Source organism: Suricata suricatta, chromosome 4, assembly GCF_006229205.1.
Source record: "Suricata suricatta isolate VVHF042 chromosome 4, meerkat_22Aug2017_6uvM2_HiC, whole genome shotgun sequence".
NCBI lineage: Eukaryota > Metazoa > Chordata > Mammalia > Carnivora > Herpestidae > Suricata > Suricata suricatta.
The window spans coordinates 74337230-74364454 of NC_043703.1; the positions used below are offsets into that span (position 1 = coordinate 74337230).

Sequence of the window (27225 nt, forward strand, 5' to 3'; positions counted from 1 at the left end):
GCCCGCATCGCCCACACTCCCAATGGGGCTGGAAAGCAAATCAGAAACTTGCCGTAAGGCTTAAAAGTGTACTTTGCAAACTGCGTGTGCTCGTGTGGTGGCTTCCTGTAGGAACAGACATCTAACTCAAAGGATACATCTAATCATAGCAGGACGGCATGGAATGACTTACTGTTTTTCATTCTGTTTTATTATTTTTATTGTGGTCAAACAAACATTACATAACATATACCCTGCTAGCCACTTTTAAGCGTCCAGTTCAGTGGCATTAAGTACATTCACATCATTCAACGGCCCCCACCATCCACTTCCAGAACCTTTTCATCTTCCCATCTGTCCCCATACACCCCTATTCCGCTCTCCCCAGCCGCTGGCACCCACCATTCTACTTTGAGTCCTTCTGAATTTGACTCCTCTAGGGACCTCATATGAGTAGAATCGCATAGAATTTGTCCTATCTGGCCTGGTTCCCTTAGTGTAATGCCTTTAAGGTTCATCCATGCTGTAGTACCTGGGTCGGGATGGCCTTCCTTTTTAAGGCAGAGTAGTATGTGTAACACACGCTGTTCATCCATTCGTGTGTCAGTGGACATGTGGGTTGTTTCCACCCTTGGGCTATGGTGAGTGAGGCCACCGTGGACATGGGTGTACAAGTATCTGTTGGAGTCTCTACTTTGAATTCTTTTGCATGTCTACTCAGAAATGGGGTTGCTGGACCCAATGCTAATTCTGTGTTTGCTTTACTATTGAAAATGTACTTTTCATCTACCTTGTAATCAAATCTGTTTTTCATAGCAGCTCTGAGAAATAAGTATTATTCTCTTCTCTGTCTCCAAAAAGTAGCTTGGCCAGAGTGGTAAATGAAAGTATCTGACTTGGAACTCAGCTTTCTCCTTGACCATGAAGAGTGGTCCCAGTCACATGCATTCCTTTCAAGAACAATGGCTTTCTGATTGTGAGAAGCTTTGTCTGCCAGTGGCTTCTCCCCTTACCTGTCTTGGCCATTCAGTCCAAGCCTGATTGGGAGTGAGTCTGGGTCCCACGGCAAGGGACAGAGGCTGTGTCTGTGGCCCCAGGGACAACGGCATTTCCTTTTGGTCTGTATTTTCCTCTTCCAATTCAGCTCCATCATCTGAATCATGAGGATCTGGTTGCTTCTCCTTGCGAGTGGCATCTGCGTGGGGACCGTGAACCTACAGGACACGTGCAGTCAAGGGCACCCTGGCGTCCCTGGGAATCCCGGTCACAATGGCTTGCCTGGGAGAGACGGACGAGATGGAGCAAAGGGCGACAAGGGAGACACAGGTACTCACCACCTGGTGGCCTCCAGTTACCCTTCCATTTACCTGTCCGTTCCTCTTGCCTTCTCCATTCATTCACCCCCAGGGTCGCCATCACCTGCCCACTCCCCTCCTTCATTCATGCACCCATTGCTCAGAAAGCAGTGGCCGAGCGCCTATTCCAGGCCAGATTCCAGGTACAGTGCAGGACAAGACCAACATGGCTCCCCGCTCCTTGGGCATTGTCATCTAGTGGGGATACCTACCTTTTGGCCATCGCTTCTGATACTACAGGCCGTCTTCAGGAGCATATGATGTTGTAGATCTTTCTGCCTCAGGTGGCAGGTGCCCGTGTGGTGGGTCTTCGGCCCACGAAGCACATGGAGAAATCTGATCACTGAATATTTAGCCAAGAGGGACTCGCTGCTGTGCACAGAGAGTTAGTGCCTTGCCACACAGTGAGGCCGGTGACATGGAGGGACAGGGAATACACAAGTGGATGGTAACTGAAGTCACACAGCTGTACTCAGGTGTCAGGTCCTGTCCCAGGGTCTGGGGATTTGGGGACAGGAGACAGCCTCTGGAAAGGAGATTTGCTAAAGCCAGGATAGGTGAGTGGTTTCCATAACACCAACTGAGAGGTGTGGTTCTTGACCCAGGTTCTTGATCCTGGGTGTGACCATAGGGTCACATACCTACAACATAAGCAGAATGCTCTATCTGGGTACAGGGGGAAAACATCAAAGCATTTTAAAAGATACATTCAGAGGGCATCTGGGTGGCTCAGTCAGTTAAGCGTCTGACTTCAGCTCAGGTCAGGATCTCATGGTTTGTGAGTTCCAACCCGGCATTGGGCTCTGTGCTGACTGCTCAGCCTGGAGCCTGCTTCAGATTCTGATTCTGTCTCTCTGCTCCTCCCTTGCTTGGGCTCTCGCGCGCGCGCTCTCTCTCTCTCTCTCTCTCTCTCTCTCTCTCTCTCTTAAATATAAAATAAGACATTAAGCAAAATTAAAATAAAGGATAAATTTAGAGGAAGAAAAAAATTGAGCTTTGAAAATAGTTCATATATGAATTGACTTGGGTGGCTTCATTTGGTCCCTTTGCAGATGGACATGTCATTTGAGGCCTGAAGCGTGGCCCGTGGGAGGAGCGGGAGCCTCACATGTTCGTTGTCCCTCGGTGTGCTGTGGTGTATTGTAGTTACATGTGCCCAGCCCACGAGATTTTCAAAGTGTACTGTCGAACTCTCACAAACAGATGGGTGCCCGAAATACTTCTTCAAAGAAATCGAAGATTGAAGGTCGACTTGATAATGCAGACATTTAAGGATCACACAAAAAAAGCCGAGTTGTCATTTCTTTTTGGAGTGTGAACTTTTCAACTGTGCGTGAGCGGGAAAGAACTCCTAAGATCTGACAAGATGTCTGACAGACACCTTGAAATTTTTGAGACCTATGACTACACATGGGCACTCATTAGGATGAATCTCATCCTAATTGTAAGCTGCACCATGAGGTATCAGTTATTAATAGGAACGCCCCAATTAAATTAGACACTTCGGACTCTGGGTGGAGCCTGAACACAAAGCACTGTCACTTTCCTCAGTAATACATCATAGTACGAACACTTCATCAAACTTTAGGACGAATATGTAGAATCCTTTTGCTATTTCAGAATCCCATCAGAAGATTAGATATTCCTCTGACTATATTAACAATGGTTGAAATGATACAGAAAGTCACCTCAGGGATGGGCTAAAATGAATGCTTTGCCAGCAAATGCTGTTGGAATATGGGATTTTTTAAAAGTTTATTTCATTTTAGAGGGTGAGAGAGGGGCAGAGAGAGAGAGGGAGAGAGAATCCCAAGCATGACAGCATGGAGCCTGACAGGGGGAGGCTTGATCTCACGAGCTGTGAGATCGTGACCTGAGCTGAAATCAAGAGTCGATCGCTTAACTGACTGAGCCAACCAGAGCCCCCAGAATGTGGGCTTTTCAAAAGTCTTTGTTAAGTTTTGGAGAAATGAATATTAGAACAAATTACTTAGCATGGGAAGTCAGCCGTATAGCCGAATAAAAGCCTAGGTGTTTTGAAGTGTTTCTCGGCGCTGGCATTCGGCAGCCCGGGGGTTGCTGGGTGGGCTGGATGGAGCAGAGGCCCGGCACCCTCTCTCTTGCCGCCGCCCTGCAAATTGGCTCCGTGCGGTCCGATGGGTAACATCTCTAGTAGGGCCATGTCCTGTTTTGGTATTAGACCAGTCTCATTTCTGGGTAGTAAGAAGCCCAGTCCAAATAGATGGCAAAACCTCAGTCTTAATGGAATCCATTCTTCTCCCTTCCCCTCCCACTGGGACCACAGTGTGTATGCAGGTGTGTTCACGCATGTGTGGGTGTACATGGGTGCATGCACGTGTGTATACGTACTCAGGATACTCTTGTGTCTCCGTGATTCCTTCATCTTTTGCCTCTACTCTCCTTCCTTACAGCGAGGACTGTCTTTGACCCCAGAGTTGTTGACTTATAACTGGGGAAGCTGGAGCTCAGGATAGCCTGTTCTGGGCTCAGAACTCCTGTGTGGCTGGCAAAGCCTCATTTACCTGATGTTCCCAGTGGGGTCGGCCATGCCGGCTTCATCAGTGGCATTTACCACCACTGTAAGGTGCTGGGGAGATCCTTCCAGAATTCTCCCTTCCATCCCAAATAGTGCCAGGTAAACACAGTCATCTGTCTTTTCATAGGAGGCTAGTGAACCTTCCACTCCACTCTACACAAGGGTGATAGACCAAGAGCAGAAGTGAGAAAGCCACCCAGTGTCTCCAGCGGTCAGTCACTACTCAAGTTCCCCTCACAAGGGAAAAATGTAATTGCCATCCTCTCTGCACATATCACCTTCCTGTCCTGTCTTCCTGAAGCTGGGGGCTTGGGGTGTCCACTCAATTCACTGCATAATTCACTTCTTTTACACAACTCACATCTGCCTCTCTCCACTTGCACTTCTGCAAAAGACAGTGTGTGCATAGGGGGCGGGGCACACTCCCAGGACTCTTCAGTCTAGGCCCCCAGTTGAGACCAATGGTCAGGAAACACAGAATCAGAATTTTAACTCTTGTCTATTTTCTTCTCTCCCACCTAGGAGAGCCAGGACATCCTGGCGGTCCGGGGAAGGACGGAGTGAATGGAGAGAAAGGTGAACGAGGTCAGAAATGGAGTTCCATTTCATGATTCTAATTCTGAGCCATCGGTGACTTAAGCGTTTGGCGCTCCCCAAGGACAAGTAGCCTTTGTAGCCTCTGAGGATGATCCAACCATAAGAACAACACAGCTCTTGCTCCCTAGAAGCTCATGATTCCTTTTCGATCAAGGGCGAGATAGTAAAAAATTTCAGCTTCCCAGGCCATATGGTCATAACTAGTACGAAGTGGCCATGGAGGCTACGTCAGTAAGGGGGGCTGGGTTCCCGTGAAACGCCATGAAAACCCAAAGCCGGACTGTTCTATAATGTCCGTGTAGTGCGGAATATTATCGGCAGCCACTTCAAAGTGCAAACCATTCTTAGCCTGTGGGCCAGATAAAGGCAGGCGGGAGGCGGGCTTTGGCTCATGGGTCTCTTGGAGCAGGTGAGCCCTGAGGAGTGATGCTAAATTTTGGTGCAGTGTTTGTGGTGACACTGCCTGGAGAAGTGGCACTGGAACGGGGCCTGGAAGGGTGAGGAGGGCTCTGGCAGTTGTGACTGACGGGCAGGGAGAACGGTCCCGATGGCAAGCACTTTGTGCTAGGTTGCTCTACCTACGTGCTTTTCATGTGTTTTTTGTAAGTTTATTTATTTTGAGGGAGAGCAAGCGCATACAGGAGGGGCAAAGAGAGAGGGAGAGAGAAGAATCCCACGCAGGTCCTGCGCTGTCGGCGCAGAGCCCAATGCAGGACTTGAACTCCTGAACCGTGACATCATGACCTGAGTTGATATCAAGAGCCCAACGACTGAGCCCCCCAGGCATCCCGCTTCCCACACGCTGACGCAGCACAGCAGCCTATCAATGAGGTAGTACGATTATCCCAGTTTCACAGATGAGGAAACAGAGGTGTAGGTGGCTAATCAGCGTGTCCCCTTGAGCCTACGTTCAGGAGGGAGGGATGGATCTTGGCATGTAGCCCCAGAACCTGTACTCATCCCCACTCCCTGGAGTGGGGCTGGAGGAGACGGGGAGCCCCGAATGTGTGTGCCCAGTGATAAACTGTGTGACACAGTCGGTGCCGTGGACAGGCCGGGCCAGACGGCAGAGACCAGTGCTGCCACGCTTTAGGAAGACGTTGTAAGGTGTTCAAGCCCATGAGGGGCGTTTTCAGAGGGAGTCACAGAACCAGAGCTGAGTGGCAGTTCATTGAAAGCAGCCCAAGTTCACCTGTCTTTGGCGGTTTCTCTATTCCAGAGCCGTGTGCTCAAGGATGGGCGGTGTTTAGTGGTCAGAGTCGACGGTGACGGGAAGGGGCTGGAATTTCTAATGTGAGCCCCGACACTGATACAGCAGTACGAAGGCGTGTGGCTCCAAGCACGTGTGTGTGTCTGTGAGTGTGAGCGGGTGTGTATGCCATGCACGCAATTTAGGAGTACATTGACATTCAGACCCAGAGTGTTCACTGGACTTGTACTGCTTCATCCCATTCATACGCTCAAAAACGGAAAAGCCAAAGCTCGTTTTACAAGGCGATGTTTCACGAATCATCCTTTCCTGTATTCTCTCTTTCCACCTAGGAGCAGATGGAAAAGTTGAAGCCAAAGGCATCAAAGGGGATCAAGGCTCACAGGGACCCCCAGGAAAACACGGGCCAAAGGGATTTGTTGGTCCCATGGGAGAGAAAGGCCTCAGGGGGGAGACTGGCCCTCGAGGGCAAAAGGGGGAGAAAGGTGATGTGGGGCCCACTGGTCCAGAGGGGCTGCGGGGCAACGCCGGGCCTGCAGGCCCCACTGGGTTACCTGGCCCTGTGGGCCCCATTGGAAAGCCTGGCCCCAAGGGCGATGCTGGCCCCCTCGGGCCTCAGGGGGAGCCAGGAGTCCGGGGAGTGAGAGGCTGGAAAGGGGACCGAGGCGAAAAAGGAAAAATCGGTGAGACTCCAGTCTTGCCCAAAAGTGCTTTCACAGTGGGGCTCACGGTGCTGAGCAAGTTTCCTGCTTCGGATGTGCCCGTTAAGTTTGACAAGATCCTGTACAATGAATTCAATCATTACGACATAGCCACGGGAAAATTCACCTGCCACGTTGCCGGGGTCTATTACTTCACCTACCACATCACCGTGTTCTCCAGGAACGTTCAGGTGTCTTTGGTCAAAAATGGGGTAAAAATCCTGCACACCAAGGACGGCTACACGGGCACGGAGGACCAGGCGTCTGGCGGCATCGTGCTGCCCCTGAAGCTGGGGGACGAGGTGTGGCTGCAGGTGGCAGGAGGGGACAGGTTCAATGGCTTGTTTGCAGATGAGGATGATGACACAACTTTCACAGGCTTCCTTCTGTTCAGCCAGTGACGGGGAGGCATTGACGACTCTGCCTCACCACCCATCGGAGTCGGCCTGGTGAAGATGTCCGTGATTCTACTCTACAAATCATGCTCATCATTGTAATGATCATAGAGAGGCGACCAAATGCTCGCTTTGGGCCACCTGGCTGGCTCAGCTGGGGACGCCTTGCAGCTCTTGATCTCAGGGTTGTGAGTTCAAACCCCGTGTTGGGTGGAGAGAGTACTTAAAAACAAAATCTTAAAAAAGAAATGCCTGCATCATTTATTGTCATTTATTTACGATTTTTCATCATTCCCCTTATCTGAAGAGTCCTTTGCATGTTGGGTTTCTCATGGGACTAGTGTCCTGATGTCGTTTTAGTTCTTGAAGGAACCACATCAGGACTCACCCCGCACATGAATCTCTGGGGACAACCCACAGAGGGAAAAGGGAAGCCTTCAAGTGTTCATTCCATTTCGTAATGAACTCAAGTTGGAAGCTGGTGATGGGACATTCCAGAAAGCTGCGGAACACTTTGCTCATTTCGTAACTTAGGTTTTAAAGGCCATTTAGGTCAACAGATAGTCATTTATGAAACTATTTTCTAGTCTTGAACCTGTACTGGTTTCCTGGGATTATTGTAATAAAGTGCCTTGAACAGGGGAGTTGAAAACCACAGAAAATGCTTGTCTCACTGGGCTGGAGGCCAAGAGTGGTGTCAAAATCAAGGTGTCAGCAGGGCCAGCATTCCTCCGAAGCCCCTGAGGAAGCTCCCGCCCGGCTGCTCTGGCTTCTGCGGACCCGGGCATTCCCGGGCTTGCGGAGGCCTCCAGCCTCTACCCCCGAACTCACATGGCCGTCTTTCCTCCAGATGGGCCTCCTTTTTCTGATAAGGCCACTAGTCATTTGGATTAGGGGCCACCCTAATCTAGTATGACCTTATTTTCACCTGATTATACCCGCAGAGACCATGCACGCTTCCAAATAAGATCGTGTCCACAGATACCAGAGTTAGGACTTCAACTACCTTTTTGGGAGACACAGTTCTGAGCCTCCAAAATTCACGACCTTCCCCAATGCCAAATACACTCACCTCATCCCAACATCCCCGAAAGTCTTAACTGTGTCAGCATCAAGGCTAACTCTAAATCTCATCCAAGAATCAGCTCAAAGTCCCCAGTCTCATGGTCTTAATCCTTTAAGTCAGTTCGAAGCGAGATCTAATGCATGGATTATCCTGGAGCAAAATCCTCTGGGTCCTCCCTCTGGGAACCTGTGACACATCCTTTGCTTCCCAAATACAGTGGTGGGACAGGCACAGGCTAGACAGTTCCATTCCAAAAGGGAGGAAAAACGGGATCATAGGTCTCAAACAAGTTTAAAACACAGCAGGGTGAATTCCATTTGATTTTTTTCATTATTTACCTTATAACATTTTTATTAAAAAATTTTTTTTAACATTTAGAACCATGAGATTGTGACCCGAGCTGAAGCTGGACGCTTAACTGATGAAGCCACCCAGGTGCCCCATTAACTGATAAAAATTCTAAAGGAGCTATGCAAAAGGAAAATGTTCCTGGGCAGAGACACCAAACAGTTACAGTGGAAAGCAGAGAATGGGGATAATTTACTAAGAAAATGGGGGTAAAGGGAAACTTGTGCTTCAGGCCACAGCGGCTATTTCTTGTTCAGATGGGTGCCATCCACTTTCCGTTCGTCTGGTCCTCATGTGCGTCTTCAGACAAGTCTTTCAAAGGGTGTAGACTCTACCCCCTGGATAGACATGGGAATCAGGCCTGGCTAACAAGAATAGCACCTTCTGGCCATGGTGACTATTTCCAAAATGGCCACCAAACCCCTCAGACCTGGTGTCCTGCAATCTGCAACTTTGGATGGCCTGTTGGGGGAAAAAAGAGCAAGATCTTCAGATGACGTTAGAACTTTACTTGGCAGCCATTTAGCTAATCAGTGGAGCCTGAGAACAAAGCCAAACAGGGCTGGAGACGATCCAGTTCTGGTGACACTGTTCAGACCCCTAAACCCAGCTGTCCCTGAAGGCTGAGATACCCCTGGACAATTTTGTGTGAGCCACTAGATTCTCTGTTTGTTTAAAACAGTCTGAGGCAGGCTTTTTGTTGTTACTGTCATCGTTACCATGGCTTTTGTCTAAAAGAATACTGAGTAGTCAATGACCCAAGGAGAGGGGCAGTGTGATTATAGTCCGAATAGCCCAAGACTAAGCATTGAGATGTACAGGTGGTGGTTCTAGCCTTGACCAAGGGATCTGCAGTGGGTGCATGATTCAGCTCTTCTGTGCTCCTGTCTCCTATTGTGCAGTCGTGCTTGAGGTAACTAATTAGAAAAAAAAATTTTTAATATTTATTTTTGAGAGAGAGAGAGAGAGAGACATCAATAGTAGGGGAGAGTCAGAGAGAGAAGGAGACACAGAATCCGAAGACAGGCTCCAGGCTCTGAGCTAGCTGTCAGCACAGAGCCGGACATGGGGCTCGAACCCACGAACAGGGAGATCATGACCTGAGCTGAAGCCAGATGCTCAACCCACTGAGCCACCCAGGCACCCCTTGAGTTAACTAATTTTACATGGTCCCAAGTCTCTAAAATTCGGGAGGTAGTACATATCCCTAGGTCAACTCAATATACTGTTTTTTAAGTTTATTTATTTGAGAGAGAGAGAGAAAGGGTGAGCAGGGGAGAGGCGGGGTTAGGGACAGAGAGGATCTGAAGCACAGTCCATGCTGTCAGCACAGAGCCCAGCATGGGGCTCGAACTCACACCCTGAGACCATGACCTGAGCTGAAGTCAGATGCTTAACCGACTGAGTGACTCAGGCGCCCCTCAAGATACTTTTCTGAGTTTGAGAGTAACTAATAAAGAAGTAAAAAGCTGCAAGCTCAGTGCATATTTAGTCTGCACTCTTTCCCAAATCACAACCTGGGACCAGCCAATCTGGCAGGATGTGCCACTAGGAATTGGACGCATGGCCATTCTCTCCGTACTACAACCAGGTCAACACACTTGGGATGATGTCTTCATTCCCTGGGAAAAACAGGACTTTTCCATATGACCATTAAGTGAAGTATCGAAAAATTGCTTGGTGCTTATGGAAAACTTTAGAAATGTACAGAAATAACTTTTGCTTATAGGTATTTTATTGGCCTTCCTGAATGTATTTCTTTTAGAACAGAGGCAGGGCTGGGGTGAAGCAAGTGAGGCACCTCGGGTGCAAAACCCAAGAAGGTGCTCACCTTCAGGTGCTGACACTGCGTGCACTTGACCCTGAGACTGAGTGTCGTCCTCAGTTTGGCACCGTAGCCCCTGCACTCGCCTTGCTGTCCTACTTCTACTTGGCTATAGTGTGACTGATCACTTCGGCTGTGAGCCAGAGTGTCCTTATTCCTTGGCTGCTGCTGCTTCTTTTTTTTTTTAATGTTTATTTACTTTTGAGACAGAGAGAGAGAGCGTGAAAACAGGGGAGGGGCAGAGAGAAAGGAGGACAAGGGATACAAAGCGAGCTCTGGGCTGACAGCACAGAGCCCGATGCAGGGCTCAAACTCATGCACCCTGAGATCATGACCTGAACTGAAACTGGACACAACCGACTGAGCCCAGAATTCCCTCTCTGGCTTTTTTGAACTGTAGTAATCTAAGCTGTTTCTCCCCAGTGTCAAGTCTGGTTTTGTTACTGGCTGAATAATTAACCTGTGCTAACTCCTTTCTCTTTAGGAACCCAACTTTATAGGCTGAGATAGAAAAAAATATATTTATGACCATACATGGATACAAGCTTTTATAAAATTCTTTTTTATTTTTGCAGATCAAATATAGAAGATGAGATCTAAAACATAAGGATTACAAAAAGGTAAAGAAAGCAGACTGGCAGGGCTGGGGGGCATCTAATCTGCTATTTGTGATGATCTTCCCTTGGTCGCCTGCAAATCTGGACTAAAATCTCTACCAGGCTCTCAGAGACACAAGACACTTGGGTCTTTTAGGACAAATCATCACCCCCCTCCCCCCTTCGCGAGGACACTCTTAGGCTTAAATGTTGCATTACAATGGTTAGCGCTCCCTGTGTGAAAACCATTCTGGGCTAAAGGAGGCTCTCAGGTTTGAGTGACCTTTTAAAAAAATATGCCAAAGTTAGCATTTTTGTCAAATATATTGATAATACACTGATTTTCTTTTTTGCATGACACATTTGACATCTCCATAAGGGTCTGTCGTACAGGCGCTAGGTCTGCCGCGTGGGGTTGGAACCAGTTGCCAATAATGTGATATTAATTCACAGGGAGTCAGGAATTTGGGGATCTTAAATCATTTTAAATCTCCGATTAAAAATCAGGAGAAAACGAAATCACAACTTAAGGCATATAATGAAATACAGTGTACAGTTATGTTGTAGAGAGCTGTGTAGGCATGCTGCAGCGCTGTCTTAATGACATTTTAATTGTTATTTACCATGATTAATTGGGCCGTTTCTCCCTGCCAGGCTAAATTGAAAACAAACTCCATTTGAAACTAATTTTCCACCCCCACCCCCACCCCCAGGTGGAGGGAGGGAAGGAGGAGGATTAGAAGCTATCTCTAGGAAGCAGGTACCACTCCTGGCCTCACCTTTTGGCTTGCTGGGACTTTCCAGAAGGTTCTTAGGACTGATAAAACCCCACAGGCAAGGTTCAAACGAACAGAGTTTTACTCCAAGCCCAAACATTCAGGGGAGATAAAGCTCTGGAAGGACTTCAAGCTAAGATGTCACGGAATCGGCCGCTATCCAGCGCCTGCATAGAACTGAGGCAAAGAGGGTACTCGGAGGAGGTGCCGCGGCAGTAGCCCTCCCTCTAGCTCACGTTCCTACGCTGTCGTCTTCTCACATGAACGCACCTTACTTCACTTCTGCACAGGCGTCCAACCCCAGGGCCCCATCCCGAGTGCATCCTCGGTTCAGCAGCACCTGCTCAAACCGGAAACAGAGAGACCAGGGGCTGGCAGGTGTCTGCAGGGGGGCAGCCAGGCAAAATGTGAGTTGTTCTGGACGCCTCCCTTTCGCTCATATCCCAGCCTGGATATGTTTCTTCCTCCACCTACAGAAGCATCTGGAAGGACACCTCACTGTTAACTAAACCCATTTATCTAATGTGCACGCACTTCTGGAAGATAGAGGAGACAGGCACCTAGCCGGATTCCCTTTCTGCCGACGAGGGTGTTGACATTTAGCGAGGGTAAGCGTCCCATCCTGGACGAGAACCTGGCCCCGACTGCACCTGTCGTGTGATTTCCATTCATGTAGGGGAGGTGAATGCTGGCCAGGGCCCCCAGCCCTTTTCTACACTCCCCATCCTAGGCCGCAAATCACAATTTCCTCTCCGCCTCCTGCCCCACCTTCTCATTCCGCTATGGCTGAGTGAAGTTTAGCTAAATCCTCCTCTGCAAATATACATTGTAGATTATTGTCACAAGTTTACAAGTCAAAACCTAGGTGGAGATTCACAGATAGTAAATTTACTCGGTTCCACCCTACCATCCAGTGCACGCACACCGTATATTAAATTCCAACCATCGTTTAGAGTGGAGGCCGATAGAGTCGACTAGCGTCAGGGGTCCGGTCACCTGGGGAAGGGCGGGGGCGCGGGTAAGGCACATGGTCTGTGTTCACCACTCCTCTAGGAAGAACTTGCCCTTCAGTGACTTGGGCTGCCTAGCTTGAGTCACGTGGGAGGGAAGAGTAAGCCTGGGCCGTTCTTTACTCCAGGCACACGGGGGCGCAAGAGCGCGGCGTCCGCCGTGAAGGCGGCGGAGCGACGCTCTTGCTCTCGGGACGCCGACGTGCTCACGTCCAGAGGTCCTCGAGCCCCGACCCGGAAGCGCTGGCGTCACGTGGTGCGGCGTGGCCCGCTGCCTTGGAAACGCGGTGCGCGTGCTCCCGACGGGAGCTGCGGGGCAGAGGCGGGGTCTCGCGGCTAGGGAAGGGGTTGCTCCGGGGTCAAGATGCTGTGCGCCCGGAGGGTGGGCGGGCTCGGAACCCGGGCGGCGGCTGCGTGGCCCGAGCGAGCGGGCTTGGGTCGCCTCGGAGCCAGAATCCGGGCCCGAGGGGTCAGCACCAGCTGGTCCCCGGTGGGCGCCGCCTTCAATGTCAAGCCCCAGGGCCGCCGCCTGGACCTGTTCGGCGAGCGCCGGGTGAGCGGCGCGGGAGGGGGCTCCCCTGGGACGGCCCGCGTGGCCAGCAGGGATCCGGGCCGGGTCCCTTGGGCCTGGGAGGAGCCGGGCAGCGAACCCGCTTTGTACAGCATGCGCTCTTGGTGACCTTGCCGCCACTTCCTCTTTGAGGGACTGGTGTCAGGGAGGCGGGGCGGCCTGTAGGGGTCCCGCCTCCAGAATGCGGGTCCTAGGACCTGCCCCTGCGTGAGCCCTGGCTCCACATGAACTTAAATTAGTTCACCTCGGCGGTGGCGGTGAGTTCCGCCGGCCGCTCCCGCCCTGGCCTCCCGCTCGGACCTACCCCAGCAGAAGTTCCCTTGTGCTCCAACCCAGCTCTTGGGCCTTGACGCCTCGCCCTCCGGTTCGCAGGCGGCGTCAAGTAGTCGTGTGGTTACTGATTCCACTGATGCTCGAAATGCCGTTTTTAATTTTTTCCGAAGTTTTGGGCTCTTCTTGTTATAAAACACTAAACTGTCGAGAGCAGCCTAATTGGCTATAAGGCGATGGCGTTAATCACGTTGATTTCCACCCCGGGAAGGCACTGACTCAGTCCTTCGGTTCCTGTTTATTTCTGTCGCCCCGCGCGCAGCCTGGTATCTGGCATTACGGAGGCGGTCAGTATTTACCAAATGTCTCAATTCCAGGTGAAAGGAAGGCGCACTGGAAAGGGATTTACCCGCCTGTGCCTGTTGTACTTTATGATTGTGGATTTTATCCACCTCAGGTTGTTACTTTTATTGTTGCCTTTTAATTTCTTCATTACTTCTACACTTAACAGTGAGCCTAATTATTTGAGTGTTTTCTTACTTGATCTCTGTCATTAGCTGTTTTAAAAGTATTGTATGAAATTGGCTTCACCAACTTCCATATGGGTAAATAACGTAGTAAGGTATTAACGTAATTGGTGTGAGGAGAACCACCACGGGTAGGTACTGAGTAGAATGATGAAAAAAAGTAAGTTTGGTTTTGGGTGGATGAAATAGAACTAATTTTAGCTTTTTTTTTTGTAAAGTGTCATGATTTTGTAGGTTTTCAGATATCTGAATTGGTTTTCGATTAAACAAGAGCCAACAAAACCCCAGAGGGTTATGTAGTCTGAAGTTCAGAATTCCCAAGAGCAGTATGGAGAGGTGTGCTGGGAAATGAAACATAGCCTATACTTGAATCAAGTTAAATCAGTGTAAAGAATCTAATTTGGTTTGGGCCCCGACTCAACTCTGCCTGCAATTGTCTTTATTTTTTTCAACTTCTTAGTCATTTTGGAGAGAGGTGAATTTCATGCTTCCCTTCTTGCAGAAATGGTAGGCCTTCTCAGTCCTGAAAGTTTTACCTCTTGCTATTTTTCAGAATCAATGTATTAGTCACCTGCAAAGTAAAGCTACAGAGCTAAGCACTGGTCCGTTGCTTTGTCTTATTCGTGAGTTTGCCCATGTGGTAGGCACCGAATTGGGCAGCTGGTTAACTGTGAAAATGGTTCCTACCTCTGGGATTCTGCCTGCTCAGGAGACACTTTCAAACAGGTAAATTGCAGTAGGAAGTACGGAGAAAGTGTGCGCTCTAGAGATGTGGGCCGCAGGCTTGAGTTCTGTCTTTCCCACAGTTAATGACCTCAAACATTTTTTTTTAGCTTCTTAAAGTGTATTTTCTTATCTGTAGAAGAATGGTGGTCCCTGTACTAGGATTATGTGATTTAGATGAGGGATCCTATATAAAGTACATAATTCTCTTCTTGGCATGCAGTAAATGCATAATAAATGCTTCGTGTTTTTCCCTCCTGGCTTCCTGAATGCCATTAGTCGTGCCACTGAACTGGTACAAAAGGATGGTCATTCCCGTTAGATGAGTGATGTTTGTCTTTATCAAGATACTGAAATGCTTTTGGAAAGTATAAAATTTTCTGCTTTCAGCCAATGAGTTGGTTTTAACACCTTATTAAATCTTTCTGAAATATCTGTGTGCTCCGCAGTCAACTCTATCTTAGAGTCGTGGAATACTTGGTTCTATGGACAGGATGGGCCCCCGTGGCCAGCAGTGTCCCTAGAAGACTTTACATACACCTCCTACTCTAGCAGTACCAGTACCCGTGCTGTCCGATGTGCCTCGTCCTCCCCATTGTGCCCAACGAGAAACTGAGACCCAGATGGGGTGAGAACTTGGCCAAGCAAGCCCGTACCGCTAAGGGTGATTGTAGCTCATATCTGTTAAACGGCTTTCTGTGTGCGAGGCAGTGGTAAAAAGTTTAAAAAACACGTATCATCTCATTTAATCCTTGTGACCACTTTGTGAGGTGGGGTTTGTAGTAGTGGCTGAGCTGGGTGTTGAACCTGAATCGTTCTATTTTCGTGTTGTATGAAATAATTAAAAACTTTAAAAAATTTGCATTCATAAAATAGGTGTAGTTCAGCTTGAGGGATTGACACAGGGAATGTGAACCAGGCGTCTGCGATCACAGGTGTTATGTGATCCACCAATGAAAACCGAGATTTCTTTAAGAAAAAAAGACTTCTCCTTGATCCCCCTCCCCCGCCCCGCCAAAGTCATACTTTTCGTTACAAATTGGAAATATTCTCTGGATTGCAGGGTCTTTTTGGAGTTCCTGAGCTCAGTGCCCCTGAAGGATTTCAGATCGCCCAGGAAAATGCCTTGAGAAAGGCGGACTCGCTCGTGGCACGCGTGTGTTCCCTGCCACCCGGGCCCCGGACGGTGCTCCTTTTCGACGAGCTCTCGGACTCCTTGTGCAGGGTGGCCGACTTGGTAAGACGCTCGGTGCAGACCTCGGGGCTGCTGCTGTGCTGGGCCGTGCAAATCGAAGCCACGCTTACTGGGCTTCCTACTAGACTATAAAGCTAGAAGCGCCTGGTGCTCGCTTTGGCAGTTCACGTGCCAACAGCGTCAGACTTCGTGAGAGCTGGCTTCTTGTAGTGGGAGCAGGTCAAGAGGAGTGGGAACATGGAGAGGACGAGGTGGTAGTAGCACCTGCACTTGAACGTGTGTAGTTACAAAAAGAACACCGTGATGTATCATGCAAGAGTGATGACTTGTGTGCAAAGATTCTTCGTAAAAACTCCTACCAGAATTTTAACAGGACATTTACCTGCACGTTTAAGATAAAATTAATCTTATGTGAAGCCCGTTTTTATCGACCTTTTCAGGAATGTCTTTTCCAGTGAAAACTAAGATTTGGATATGAAATTGATTGCATTAATGGCTTCCTGTTTTCACATTTCAAAGCTGAAATAGACCTATACCTAGGTTCTTCCCTAAGAAGCAAGCCCATTGCTGAGATAGAAGGCACACGTTTTTATCTGCCCAAAAGAGCCTCTCCTTCATCAGTCCTGTCAGGGAGGGCAATGGGGCTGGGGCACATGATCCAGACCGTGAGCCCTCATGGGGCTGTCTCCTTGGCACTGGACTAAATATTGCTTTCTCTTCACGGTCCTTTATGATTGAGCCCCCGTCGCGTTCCGGGCACTCTTCTAGGCACTGGGGGTAGAGTTCACGACAGGTGCAGTCTCTGGTCTCGTGGAGTTTATATTCTGATGTTAACTTGTTGGAGATCTTCTGAGGCACCAGGCCCTGGTAAGAGGTTGACATGGGTGAACCAAATGGATCCTTTTAGCATTTCCGGATGAGGAAAGAAAGGCAGTCACGGGTTAAGTGATGTGCCCAAGGTCACTGCCCAGTAGGTGGTGGGGCTGGGCTCAGCGTCCGGGCATTGTGGCTGTGGGACTCATGCCCTTTCTTGCTCTCGTGATCCTCCCACAGGCTGGCTGGCTGCTTAGGTTGGACGAATGAATAGGTCTCCCTTACCTGGAGAGGTTGGAGAGTCCGTTAGCTTTTTATTTATTTTTATTTTTTATTAATTTTTAAAAAATGTTTTATTTATTTTTGAGAGGGACAGAGAGAGAGAGAGACACACACACAGAATCTGAAGCTGGCTGCAGGCTTTGAGCTGTCAGCACAGAGCCCAACGAGGGGCTCAAACCCATGAATTGTGAGATCATGACCTGAGCTGAAGTCGGATGCCTAACTGATGAGCCACCCAGGCGCCCCGTCAGTTAGCTTTTTGAAAAGGATTTGTTTTTAAAATTATCACTTGGCAAAATTGACTTCTTTCTGGGGCTGGTATAGTTCTGTGAGTTTTAACTCCTTATTCGTGAAGCCACCGCCACAGTCGGGCACGTAGCTATTTCTTCACCCCTGTAAAGCTCCTGTTCGCCATGCCCAGCCCCCCCCTCTTACCCACCTGTTCTCCATCCCAGTTCGTCTCTTGTAAAATGTCCGATAAATGGATGCCCTCTCTCACCTAGCCTCTCCCCATCTTTGTTTCTTCCCGTCCGGAACTTTTGTCCCCATCCATACACCTGAGTTGAGCAGTAATACCTTTCAGATCGTCACACAGTCACTGTGAGCTTCCCCGTCGAAAGGAAAGTGATAAAGTGTCCTGAAGAGTTTTTCCCAAGAGTGAAGTGAGGTGCGTTGCAGGCCCCTCGCAGTCACTTCTAGGTTCCATCGGGCCTTGGTGTTGTCCCGCGTTGTGTGTGTACCGCAACGCTGTGCCTGCTGGTGGGGACGGGAGGGGCGCTGCCCGAGGACGCCTCCCACCTTGCCGCCTCATTGTGTCCGTGGAATCTGAACTGGGAAGTCGTTGTCCACGAGTTTCCCTTCAGTGCAGTCAGTAATGGCTTTGTCTCTATGTTGGCGGTTTATGTGTTGTCTTGGCCTCCGTTTTAATTAAGTGGTGGTCTAGGATTTTTTTTTCAGTTTTGCTTTTTTGCTAAGAGATTTTTAACTCTCTGCCCTATAGTTTGTCTTATTTTTGAAGTTTTTTATGTTTATGAGATATAGTAGTATCTCATTAAAAAGTTTTAAATGTGACTTATAGGTAGAAATCTTTGAGTTAAAAAATCCAAAAAACCTTCTGCCTTTTCTTTTTTGAATGTTTATTTATTTATTTTTGAGAGGGAGAGATGGTGGAGGGAGGAAGGGACAGAGAGAGAGAGAGAGAAGAAGAGAGAAAGAGAGAGAATCCCAAGCAGGCTTCATGCTGTCAGCCAGAGCCTAATGTGGGGCTCGAACTTAGGAACCATGAGATCATGACCTGAGCCAAAAGTAAGAGTTGGATGCTTAATGGACTGGGCCGCCCAGGCACCTCAAAGCTGCTTCTTTTTGAGTATTGAAGATCAATACCATAACAGGGCAAGGATTTTACAAACTATTATTTTCCACCAAAGAGTCATTTGGTTTTGCTTTCTTTTTCTTTTTTAGACATTTCCTATGTAACAGTTTTGTTTTCCTCATGACAATTAGAAATGAATTTTAAAATGTATGCCGGTGTTTTGAAATTAATACTGATTGCAAACTCTGCAACATGTAGGTTAGTAATTTATGCAGATTGTAAATTCTACATAGCTTATTTTTCAAGTACTAATGTTACTGTTACATCAAATGTGTAAAACTATGGATTTAAGTGTTTCTGCATTGAAAAGCAATAATAAAATTAGGAAATCTTACCTTGTGATTTTATTTCATATTATAGCCATCCATGTTCTTTTCTCGGCGAACGAGGAGCGTACATGATATTTTTGTAGTTTTGTGGCATTTTCCTTTTGGAATATGCCGCAATTAACACGAAAACTAAAGTCTAAGTTTACATGATTTTATTAAGAAGTAGAGAGAATTGTGGCTCAGCGTGATGCTGAGGTCCGTGTAGCAGCTGCTGCAGGCCTGGTGACCGTGAGTCACAGGAACCAAGAGTAGGGATTTGTGTCTGTCAAAAGGCCCATAAAGAGAGGCAAGCATGCAGTTCAGTCAGTCTTGAAACCATGCTGTGTTCAATTAAAAAAAAAAACAACAGAAAGGAAAGCCTGAAAGAGCAGTCCTCCAGAGAGAGCCAGGTTAACCGGTGAAGTCCATAGCGTAAACAGTTTTAGTTAGAAAGTTGTAGAATGTTTGAAATAAAATTGTGCTTTTTTTGAACTGTGGAATTAGAAAGAATTTACTGGGCGTTTCTATTAGAAGGAGAACGGCTTTTCTAAAATAAGGCGAGGGAAAGTCTTTTCTTTGGAGCAACCCCCCATGGTCCCCAGGACTGACAGATTTAAGACCCCTTGGGAAGGAGGCTGCCCTGCCCTGTCATTTAGGGACAGCTCCGTCCTGGAGTCGCGCGGGTCAGAGCCTGGCAGCCGCCTGCAAGCCCAGGGCTTTGCTTCTGCCCTCTGATCCTGGAAGAAAGCTTTCCATCACCTCCCCTCTCGGTTTTGTCTTTCTTTATTAGGCCGATTTTGTGAAAATTGCCCACCCCGAGCCCGCGTTCCGGGAGGCGGCGGAAGAAGCCTGTAGAAGTATTGGCACTGCAGTAGAAAAGTATGTTCCGGTCCCCGCTTCCTTACGTTCTGGGCGACGTGGCTCTGTGTATTTGTCCTCGGGCGTGTCCCTGGCCTGCAGGGGAGGGGTCAGGGTGTGCCACCCCATCTGGGTGTCCCAGGCCGGGGAGGGGGGAGGAAGCGGGCAGGCTGGCACCCACGGTGTGATTCAGTGTCTCCCTGCTTATTTACCTGCTCTGTCCCTTCGTTCCCATGGAAGTGATTGGCCTCAGGTTTATTGTGCAGAAAAGGAGAGAATACTGCCGTGGGGTGAGGTGCGCAGCGTTACTGTTATTACCTTGTTACCGTCGTTGTTCACGTGAAGTCAGAGTCTTTTCACATATCGGCAGCAGCTCTTATCCGGTGCTTAACCTTGTGCTGCATTGATGGCCTTTGGCCGCAGGACGGGAAGCCAACACCATCCCAACACCAGGAGCCTCACAGGCCCCTGATCCGGGTTGGGGAGGGTCTGCGGAGATCTGCCGAAGCGGGCTGGGGCTAGAAGGAAAGGAGTCCCTTTAAAGCAATCTTGAAGTATATTTAAATATTTTGAGCCATTTATGAGGGCTCCGATGTTTTTGTTAAAATGACCTCGAGGTGGACAGTGCGCTATTCAAGAGCCCCTCGGTGCCCGACGCCCCGTCACGGCGTGTCCCCCTCGAGGGAGCGTGCCTGGCACGAATCAACGAGTGGAAAACAGCCAAAGACTTCTTTTCACGAGACAGTTGTTGGAGGAAGAGCGCAGTGGTCTCTCTGCTTGGACATGGCCTGCGGGAGCCCTGCTGCTTGTCCCCCATGGATCATCACCTGCTCTGGTTGGGACCGTGCCTGGGATCACTTACCGCTGTTACAGCTGGCTGGCACGGGGCAAACTCCAGACGCCAGGCACGGGGCAGGGGCCGCACTCGGGGGCTCCCTGGGAGAGAGCCTTCCTTGTCTAGGGCAAAGCCCCCAGAGCTGAGTCCGAGCTGCCGGGGGCACCTTGACTGCTGTAGTGGGCCAGAATCCAGGTACAGTTCTGGTCTGATGGATGTGGGTTCTGCATTTTGCGGGGGACAGCAGGGAGGCATGACTGGTAGCCCGGTGTTGTCCTGAGCCTCTGGGCAAGATCTTCCCTGCCTCCTGGCGAGGTGCGTCCGTCTTTCCTTCTCTGCCACACTCTGACTGCGACCCTGGCTCCTGGCGAGGGCCCGCAAGGAGGGTCGGGAGACAGGACTCACCGCCTTCACCAGAGCTTTGCAGCCCGTTCTCACTGAGCACCTGGCTTCTTTTCGCCTTTAGTCTTGCTGAACTGTATCTTTGTCTTTTTTTAAAACATGTATTTATTTTGAGGGAGAGAGACAGAGAGAGATGGGCAGATAGAGAAAGAGAATCCTAAGCAGGCTGTGTGCTGTCAGCCCCCCGGTGTGGGGCTCAAACTCACCAACTGTGAGATCGTGACCTGAGCCCAAATCAAGAGTCAGACACTTAACCAGCCAAGCCCCCCAGGCTCCCTTCACCGAAGCTTGTCTTCACTGCTTCAGTTGATCTTTGAAGAATAGGATGATTTCACTGCTGTTTCCAGTCATGGAAATTAAAGCCTCAAATTAGGTGTATGTGTTCAGAGCTGATGCTTCATCTCCGGATCTCACGACATAAAATGTTAATGTGGGAAATGTTGCTCAAACTTCCGAAGAGAGGACACTGCAGGCTCTCGAAATGCCTGTCCTTTCGACACATGGCAGCCTGCGGGGCAAGCAGGCCTGGGGGAGGTGGGCGCCCACGATGATGTTCTCCCGGTTTCCTGGGGCCGGCGCCTGGGTGCGGGAGAGGTGGGGTCCCTGTCCTTCAATCTTAAGTCGGTGAACATGTCCTCCGTTCCCTGGGTCCGCTGGGGTAGCCCAGGAGAACCGCAGCAGCGGAAGCTCTTCAGTGTCCACAGAGCTGCAGGGCTTGGATCGTGCGCTGACCAGGGACCCTGGCTGCCCTGGGGTTCTGCGCACGAATTGGCAGGTGGTTCTCAGAGCCTCGCCCTTCCCAGGGGACCTGCTAGGCTGGGAGCCGGTTGTATCCAAAGCCAGTCACTATTTAGCCCCGAGAGCACCAGGACTCTTTGGCACCTGGGAAAGAAGGACTCTGGACCTGACCGTGGACAGCGGCATGGGCCAGGGGCGGGCTGGCCAGGCTAGGATTGGTTCATGATGGTGGGGAGTGTGCGCTGGACCCAAAGCACGCCGTTTAACCCTCAGGGTGACCTGACGTTCATATAACTCGCCCGAGGTCACAGAGCAGTAGAGGACCGGTGCTGGAGCTCGAGTCCTCAAAGCCCGTGTCCTTGAACCCCCTGGCGGTGTGGGCCTGCTACTCTGACCCTGGCGGGCAAAGGTTACCCAGGTTCTAGAGTCTTCACTTCAAAACTGCAGAATCTTTGTGTTCAATCTGCCTCCCATTCTCACTCCTTTCTTATTTAAAAAAAAAATCCCACAGAAACAGAAGACAATTGGCCCTTGGCATATGGCTGACGGGGGCAGGATCCGATCCCTCAGACCGTCAGCTACCACATCCCCCCTCCTGACCACTCTTCCGGCTCCAGCTGCTGACTGTGGCTTTAAATTTCTCCTTCTACCTTTCTGAGCACTTAGTACCCTGGCACCTCCGCCTAACAGACGCCCCCGTTTCTGTACCAGCTGTGGTTATGCTATTTCTATTCCAAATGAAGCAACAAAACGAGACCCCAAAACTTTGGTCTCTGGGCACGTGTATGCTCTTGTATGCTAGATGCCCACCCCTCTCTTCATGTAACCTTAAAAACAAGGTATTAGAAAGGCATTCAATTTTTTTTTCATCTCTCATTTTTCTAGGTTGAACACCAATGTGGAGTTATATCAAAGTTTGCAGAAGTTGCTAGCCGACCCAAAACTCGTGGATTCCCTGGATCCAGAGACGCGGTATGTGCTGCTCTGCACTCATTATGGCTGTGACCACAGAGGCAAGAGCGGAGGACTTCCCCACCCCCACTCTGCACTCAGAGCCCCTCTGTCTGGAATGTTTCTTCCTGGTGTCTGCGTGACTCTGCCGGAGTCCAGTTCCAGGGCTCCCTGAGGATGGACAGTGTTGATGAAAGGGGGAGGGATGAGAGAGCCACGATTTCCTTTTTGCTCACCAGGCAGGCATCTTGGCACTGACCCTGAGAGCCAGCTTTATTTATGGAAAAAAAATGTATGGGGCCAGCACAGAAGTGGCATTTGTCTTAGATAATGATTTCTGATGACAAATTTCTTTGATATGTAAAAGTTTCCCAGAACATAGATTGGTAGAAGACTCGTGCATAATCTTTACCAGTAGTGGTTGATGTAGGTGATTTAGTTGCCTATCATATGGGGAAGGAAGGTATCTTCATTCAAATACAAAGGCGATATTTTTAGCACAGCAAAGGCAAAAGTTAGTTCTTTGTGAGCAGGGGTCAATAGTCTGTTTTCTTGAGGGGAAGTAAATCAGATTTCTCAGGAAAGGTAATATTTGCTCCCATAATCACAAAAGAAGAAATTCCTGTAATAAGTTCCTTCACAAGATGCAGTTAACATATTTTAGAATAAGGGGACAAGTTGCTCCTGATACCCAATCCACAAGGTGCATTGGGGTTCGGGGCTCAAGCAAAAATACTTGAGTGGGGGTGGGTATTGGTCACCATCTGAGGCGGGAGGCCTTGCAAGACCCGCCTTAACCTCACAAGGAGTTTTCTCAACTTAGTTCAGAAATGGCTCCCAACGTGACTCCTGCACTTTCTTTAGGACTTCACTCAAATGGTGTCCCCTCCTCCCTTCTACCAGGCCATGCCCCATCCACTTACCCTGGTGGTGTTTTCTTCTTGGTCCTAATCATTCCTAGCATTTTCTATTTGCTAATTTGTTTACATTTCTTAGCTGCCCTAGATAGGAAACTCCTGGAGGGCAGGGACCCCTCTCCTTTGTTCAGGGCTGGATCTGCCTCCCACAGCAGTTCCTGGCCTGTAGCAGGTGCTCAGCGAAGGAGTGAATCCCTGTAGCCAGTTGGTAACTACGCTTAGCATCATGCTGGAAGTTCCATCCATAATCGATACCACCAGACGATGAAACAAATTGATTTTGTTTACTGGCAGGAGGTCAAGGTCCTTGAAATGATTTCCTTCGGTTCATTAGATGACCTTTATTATTCCGAACTCAAAAAACTGAATTTGCAAGCCAGTCCACAAAAATATTTGATACAGGATTTTCATACCACGTATCTTTGCTCAAGTTTATGTATTTCTAATGATAAGTTTGTCATTAACCCATCTACATATTATTACTTGTCTCGTGGCACAGGAGGTGTATATTTTTTCTTACCCGTTTGTGCTTGTTGACTTCTTTGCACCCCCTAATTCTCTCTCCTCCCGCTTCCTTCTGCATGACTTCAGAGCCCTGCGTGGAGCCCTGTTCTGCAGGGACCCGTTGATAATGACATCTTGCTGTTAGTCTGCTCTGTGAACACATGGCTGTCTGAATTGTGCAATGTGGCTGTCTTCGGGGGGATTTTTTCCTAGCGTGCGGACACTGGTTTGACCGTGTTTCTCTTCATGGATCCTCACACTGAGGATACTAGGAAAGCTGGTGGTGCCCTCAGAATGGCTGGTCTTTAATCTTAGGCTTGAGCATGACATTGTCTTCATTAGCAAAGCAAGTAAAGGTTGAATGCCTGCTCCTTTATACTCCGCTGCTGTTGACTTTGAGTAGCAACCCATTATTCCACTATCTGATTTTGCTCAAGATTGAGTTTTCTGTATTTAATGTGTAAAAATTGTAGTGGACTAGCAGACCATGTTAGGGACAAAGGATTTGTTCTAACAGGGTACGTGCCACATTTCAGGATGTTTGTTTATTTTTGAGAGAGAGAGACCAAATGCAAGAGGTTGGGGGAGCAGAGAGAGAGGGAGACAGAGAATCCGAAGCAGCTCCAGGCTCTGGGCTGTGAGCACAGAGCCAGCCGTGTGGCTCGATCCCACAGACCATGAGATCATGACCTGAGCTGAAGTTGGATGCTCAACCGACTGAGCCACCCAGGCACCCTGCCAACAGGATTTTTAAAGTAACAAAATGATTACTGCATTGGGGAAAATGAGCTGGGTAGGATGTTCTAGAAGGAAAGGTAATTTGGAAATGGGAAGAAGCAAGAATTTGAAGTCATAATTATTGCGACATCATGGCTTTGTACATCACTGAAGTGTTGGCGGGCACCCAGAGAAAACCTGCCTATGGTAAAGTGTAAGACCGTGATTACAAAGCATAAGCATAAGACAGAGAATTAGAGATTTAATAAATTATTTTAGCGTAACAAGTTAACGTGTAAAAGAAATGATTTAAATTGAGTAGATCATCATCTTAGATGCATTCCTTGAAATACTAGTTGTATGAGCTATTCGAGAGTATTCCCAGTCCCACTGGTCAGTGAAGTTTGGAAATCTGGCACATTAATGTTTTGTCCCCTCTTAGGGAGTTTTAGTTTGTTAGTCTGTGAGAAGCTCAGGCATAAAGAAACCTGTTTTACTTGGGTTTTTCCAACATTGTCAAGAACTTTCTTATATGCAAAGGATATAACAAACACATTCTCTAGGAAATATAATGGAGGGAAAATCCCAGTCATAGGAGCAACAGAAGTTGTAACACATCTTGAAATAAACTCAGCAATTCAAAGCATGCAGAAACTCACTCTCTCTCTCTCTCTCTCTCTCTCTCTCTCTCTCTCTCTCTCTCTCTCTCTCTCACACACACACACACACACACACACACACACACACACACACACACACACGAGGCCTGAAACGGTATTTAGATGGAGAAGCATCCTGTAGTCTTAGGTAAGAAGAAAGCCCAGCAGGGTTCTCTATTGATCCATGAGTTTAATGCTGTCCAATCTATAAAGAAGAGTTTCCTGTTGTTACTTAGAATGGTTTTAAAGTCACAGACAATAGAAGTGCCAGAACAGGCAGGAAAAATCTGGTGAGAAAACTGCTAAAGGGGGTTTGTACCAGACGATAAGACCTACTACACAAATTCCTTATTGGAAAGAGTATTAGTCTTACATCAGCATAGTCCATTAGACCAGTGAAAGGAGACCTTCGGACGGTCGTGAATATATATGACTGTGTTTAGTGTACGATCAAAGTGTCATTTTGTGTCGGCAGAGAAAGGGAAAGACTTGGTTTTCAGTAAATGATGTTAGGCCAGTGCATAACTATGTTGGGAAACAAGCAGGCCACTTAAAGACAGAAAGCTTTAAAAAGAAAAGAAATCATAGAAATACTGACGCTCTTGGAACGTGGGAGGTCTGTGTCCTCATGATACCAAAGTCCGACCACAAAAGATTGATTTGATGATAGAAAAACCGCAAAGGTTGGTAGGCCACGACTTTCCCACATTCAGAGTCAGAGCACACAGCAGGACAGATGTTACTGACATGATAACAGTTAGTGTCTTTACTATGTTAAGAGGCCTTACAGATTACTAAAAAGACAAAAAAAAGTGAATCTCCTTATAGAAAATTGGGTAAAAGATTCTTTTTGTGAAGCTCTCCTTTCACGAAATAAGGAATAGGGACCGACGGCCCTTAAACTTGGACCAGCGTGGTCCGTGGAGCACTGTATCCACTAGCGGCTGCGCCTGCGGTCCTGCAGTTAGACAGCTTTGGTCGGGTGCCGGCTCCTCGGCTCTCCAGGTCTTGTTTTCTCCTCTGGAAGAAAAGAATAAAAAAGCACTTCATGGGGCACCTGGGTGGCTCAGTCGGTTAAGCCTCTGACTTTGGCTCAGGTCAGATCTCACTCGTGGGTTCGAGCCCCGCGTCAGGCTCTGTGCAGACAACTAGCTCAGAGCCTGGAGCCTGCTTCCAGTTCTGTGTCTCCTTCTCTGCCCCTCCCCTTCTCATGCTCTGTTTCTCTCTGTATCAAAAATAAATAAAACATTAAAAAAAAAAGCACTTCATAGGATTATTATGAAGCTTAAATGAAATAATGAAAGTAAAATGCATTGGCAGTGTCTTGGGCATAGTAGTTATCCAAGGAACAAGACCCTTCCATCCTTAAAGGAAGACAGAACAGTTTCTTGGAATGTATCATAAGGAAGCAAGGATAGAGATTTATGTGGCCAGGAATTTTATTGTAGCATCAGTTACAGAAGTGGGGAAAAATGAGAGTATCTTTAGTCCACATGACCTAACATTACAGATGTCAGAAGCCATGGTATTTATAGGAACGTTCAGTGCTGGTAGTACAATTTCACAGGGAGAAGCAAGGTCCCACTGTCTCTGTTAGTGAGCTCCCCTTCCTCTAAACCAGGAGTGTAAATACTGAGAGTAAATCGGATAGAAGCCGAGGGAGGGTCTTGTGTTGTTAGGCACACAGTCACTGCCGCCCAGACAGTGTCTTCATGAGACCAAGAACACTGCCTCTGCCTGTGCTTCTCAGGACAGGCATCTCGTGGGGTTCCCCCCTCAAGTTCCCCGGCCCAGCGGACAGGGGAAGCGATGTCTCCTGGGAGGAATCAAGTCCCTTTATGTCCGTTCAGAAGCTCAGCAATCATTTTTCAAGTACCTACTATGTGCTGGATGCTGTGCTAGTTTCTCTAACATTATCTTTGTTAATTTCACACCATTTTAAAAAAATAAGTAGAGTGGAGGGAAATATAAGAACTTTAATAGTTGTTATCTTTGCTGAGATTAGTGATTTTAATTTTTCCTACATTTCTACAGTAAAGCTGTTATACAGTAAACCTACATCATATAATATAATGAACTTACATTATACCATAAATTTCCATCCCTGTTTATCAACCCGTTATCTTTTTTTTCATCTTATTAAAACAAACAAAATACCTTTGCTAGAA

At 48.3% G+C, this 27225-nt stretch overlaps 2 protein-coding genes and 1 long non-coding RNA gene across 7 annotated transcripts in view; 2 read left to right on the top strand and 1 right to left on the bottom strand.

Annotated features, from left to right (window-relative positions):
- The window catches only part of LOC115288921 (complement C1q and tumor necrosis factor-related protein 9A), a 13678-nt gene extending 6674 nt beyond the window's left edge, over window positions 1–7004 (top strand). The window contains exons 2-4 of one of the 2 annotated variants that reach the window (XM_029936181.1): window positions 1124–1305; window positions 4414–4476; window positions 6031–7004. In XM_029936181.1, the coding sequence (XP_029792041.1) occupies window positions 1140–1305; window positions 4414–4476; window positions 6031–6800 (999 nt within the window). In that variant the 5' untranslated portion in view covers window positions 1124–1139 and the 3' untranslated portion in view covers window positions 6801–7004. The remainder of the gene's footprint in view (window positions 1–1123; window positions 1306–4413; window positions 4477–6030) is intronic. The other variant, XM_029936182.1, reaches the window with a different exon arrangement.
- Window positions 7005–8382: 1378 nt separating this feature from the next.
- Window positions 8383–13508, bottom strand: LOC115289643. Its single transcript, XR_003907734.1, has 2 exons — window positions 13291–13508; window positions 8383–8670 (listed from the first exon to the last, which is right to left on the bottom strand). It is a non-coding gene; the product is annotated as an uncharacterized LOC115289643 (long non-coding RNA).
- Window positions 12666–27225, top strand: part of MIPEP (mitochondrial intermediate peptidase) — a 174949-nt gene continuing 160389 nt past the window's right edge. For 2 of the 4 annotated variants that reach the window (XM_029936950.1, XM_029936953.1), the window contains exons 1-4: window positions 12671–12968; window positions 15570–15743; window positions 19267–19355; window positions 22195–22281. In XM_029936950.1, coding sequence (XP_029792810.1) covers window positions 12780–12968; window positions 15570–15743; window positions 19267–19355; window positions 22195–22281 — 539 coding nt within the window. In that variant the 5' untranslated portion in view covers window positions 12671–12779. Of the gene's footprint in view, window positions 12969–15569; window positions 15744–19266; window positions 19356–22194; window positions 22282–27225 lie in introns of all 4 variants that reach the window. The other 2 variants (XM_029936954.1, XM_029936951.1) reach the window with 2 other exon arrangements.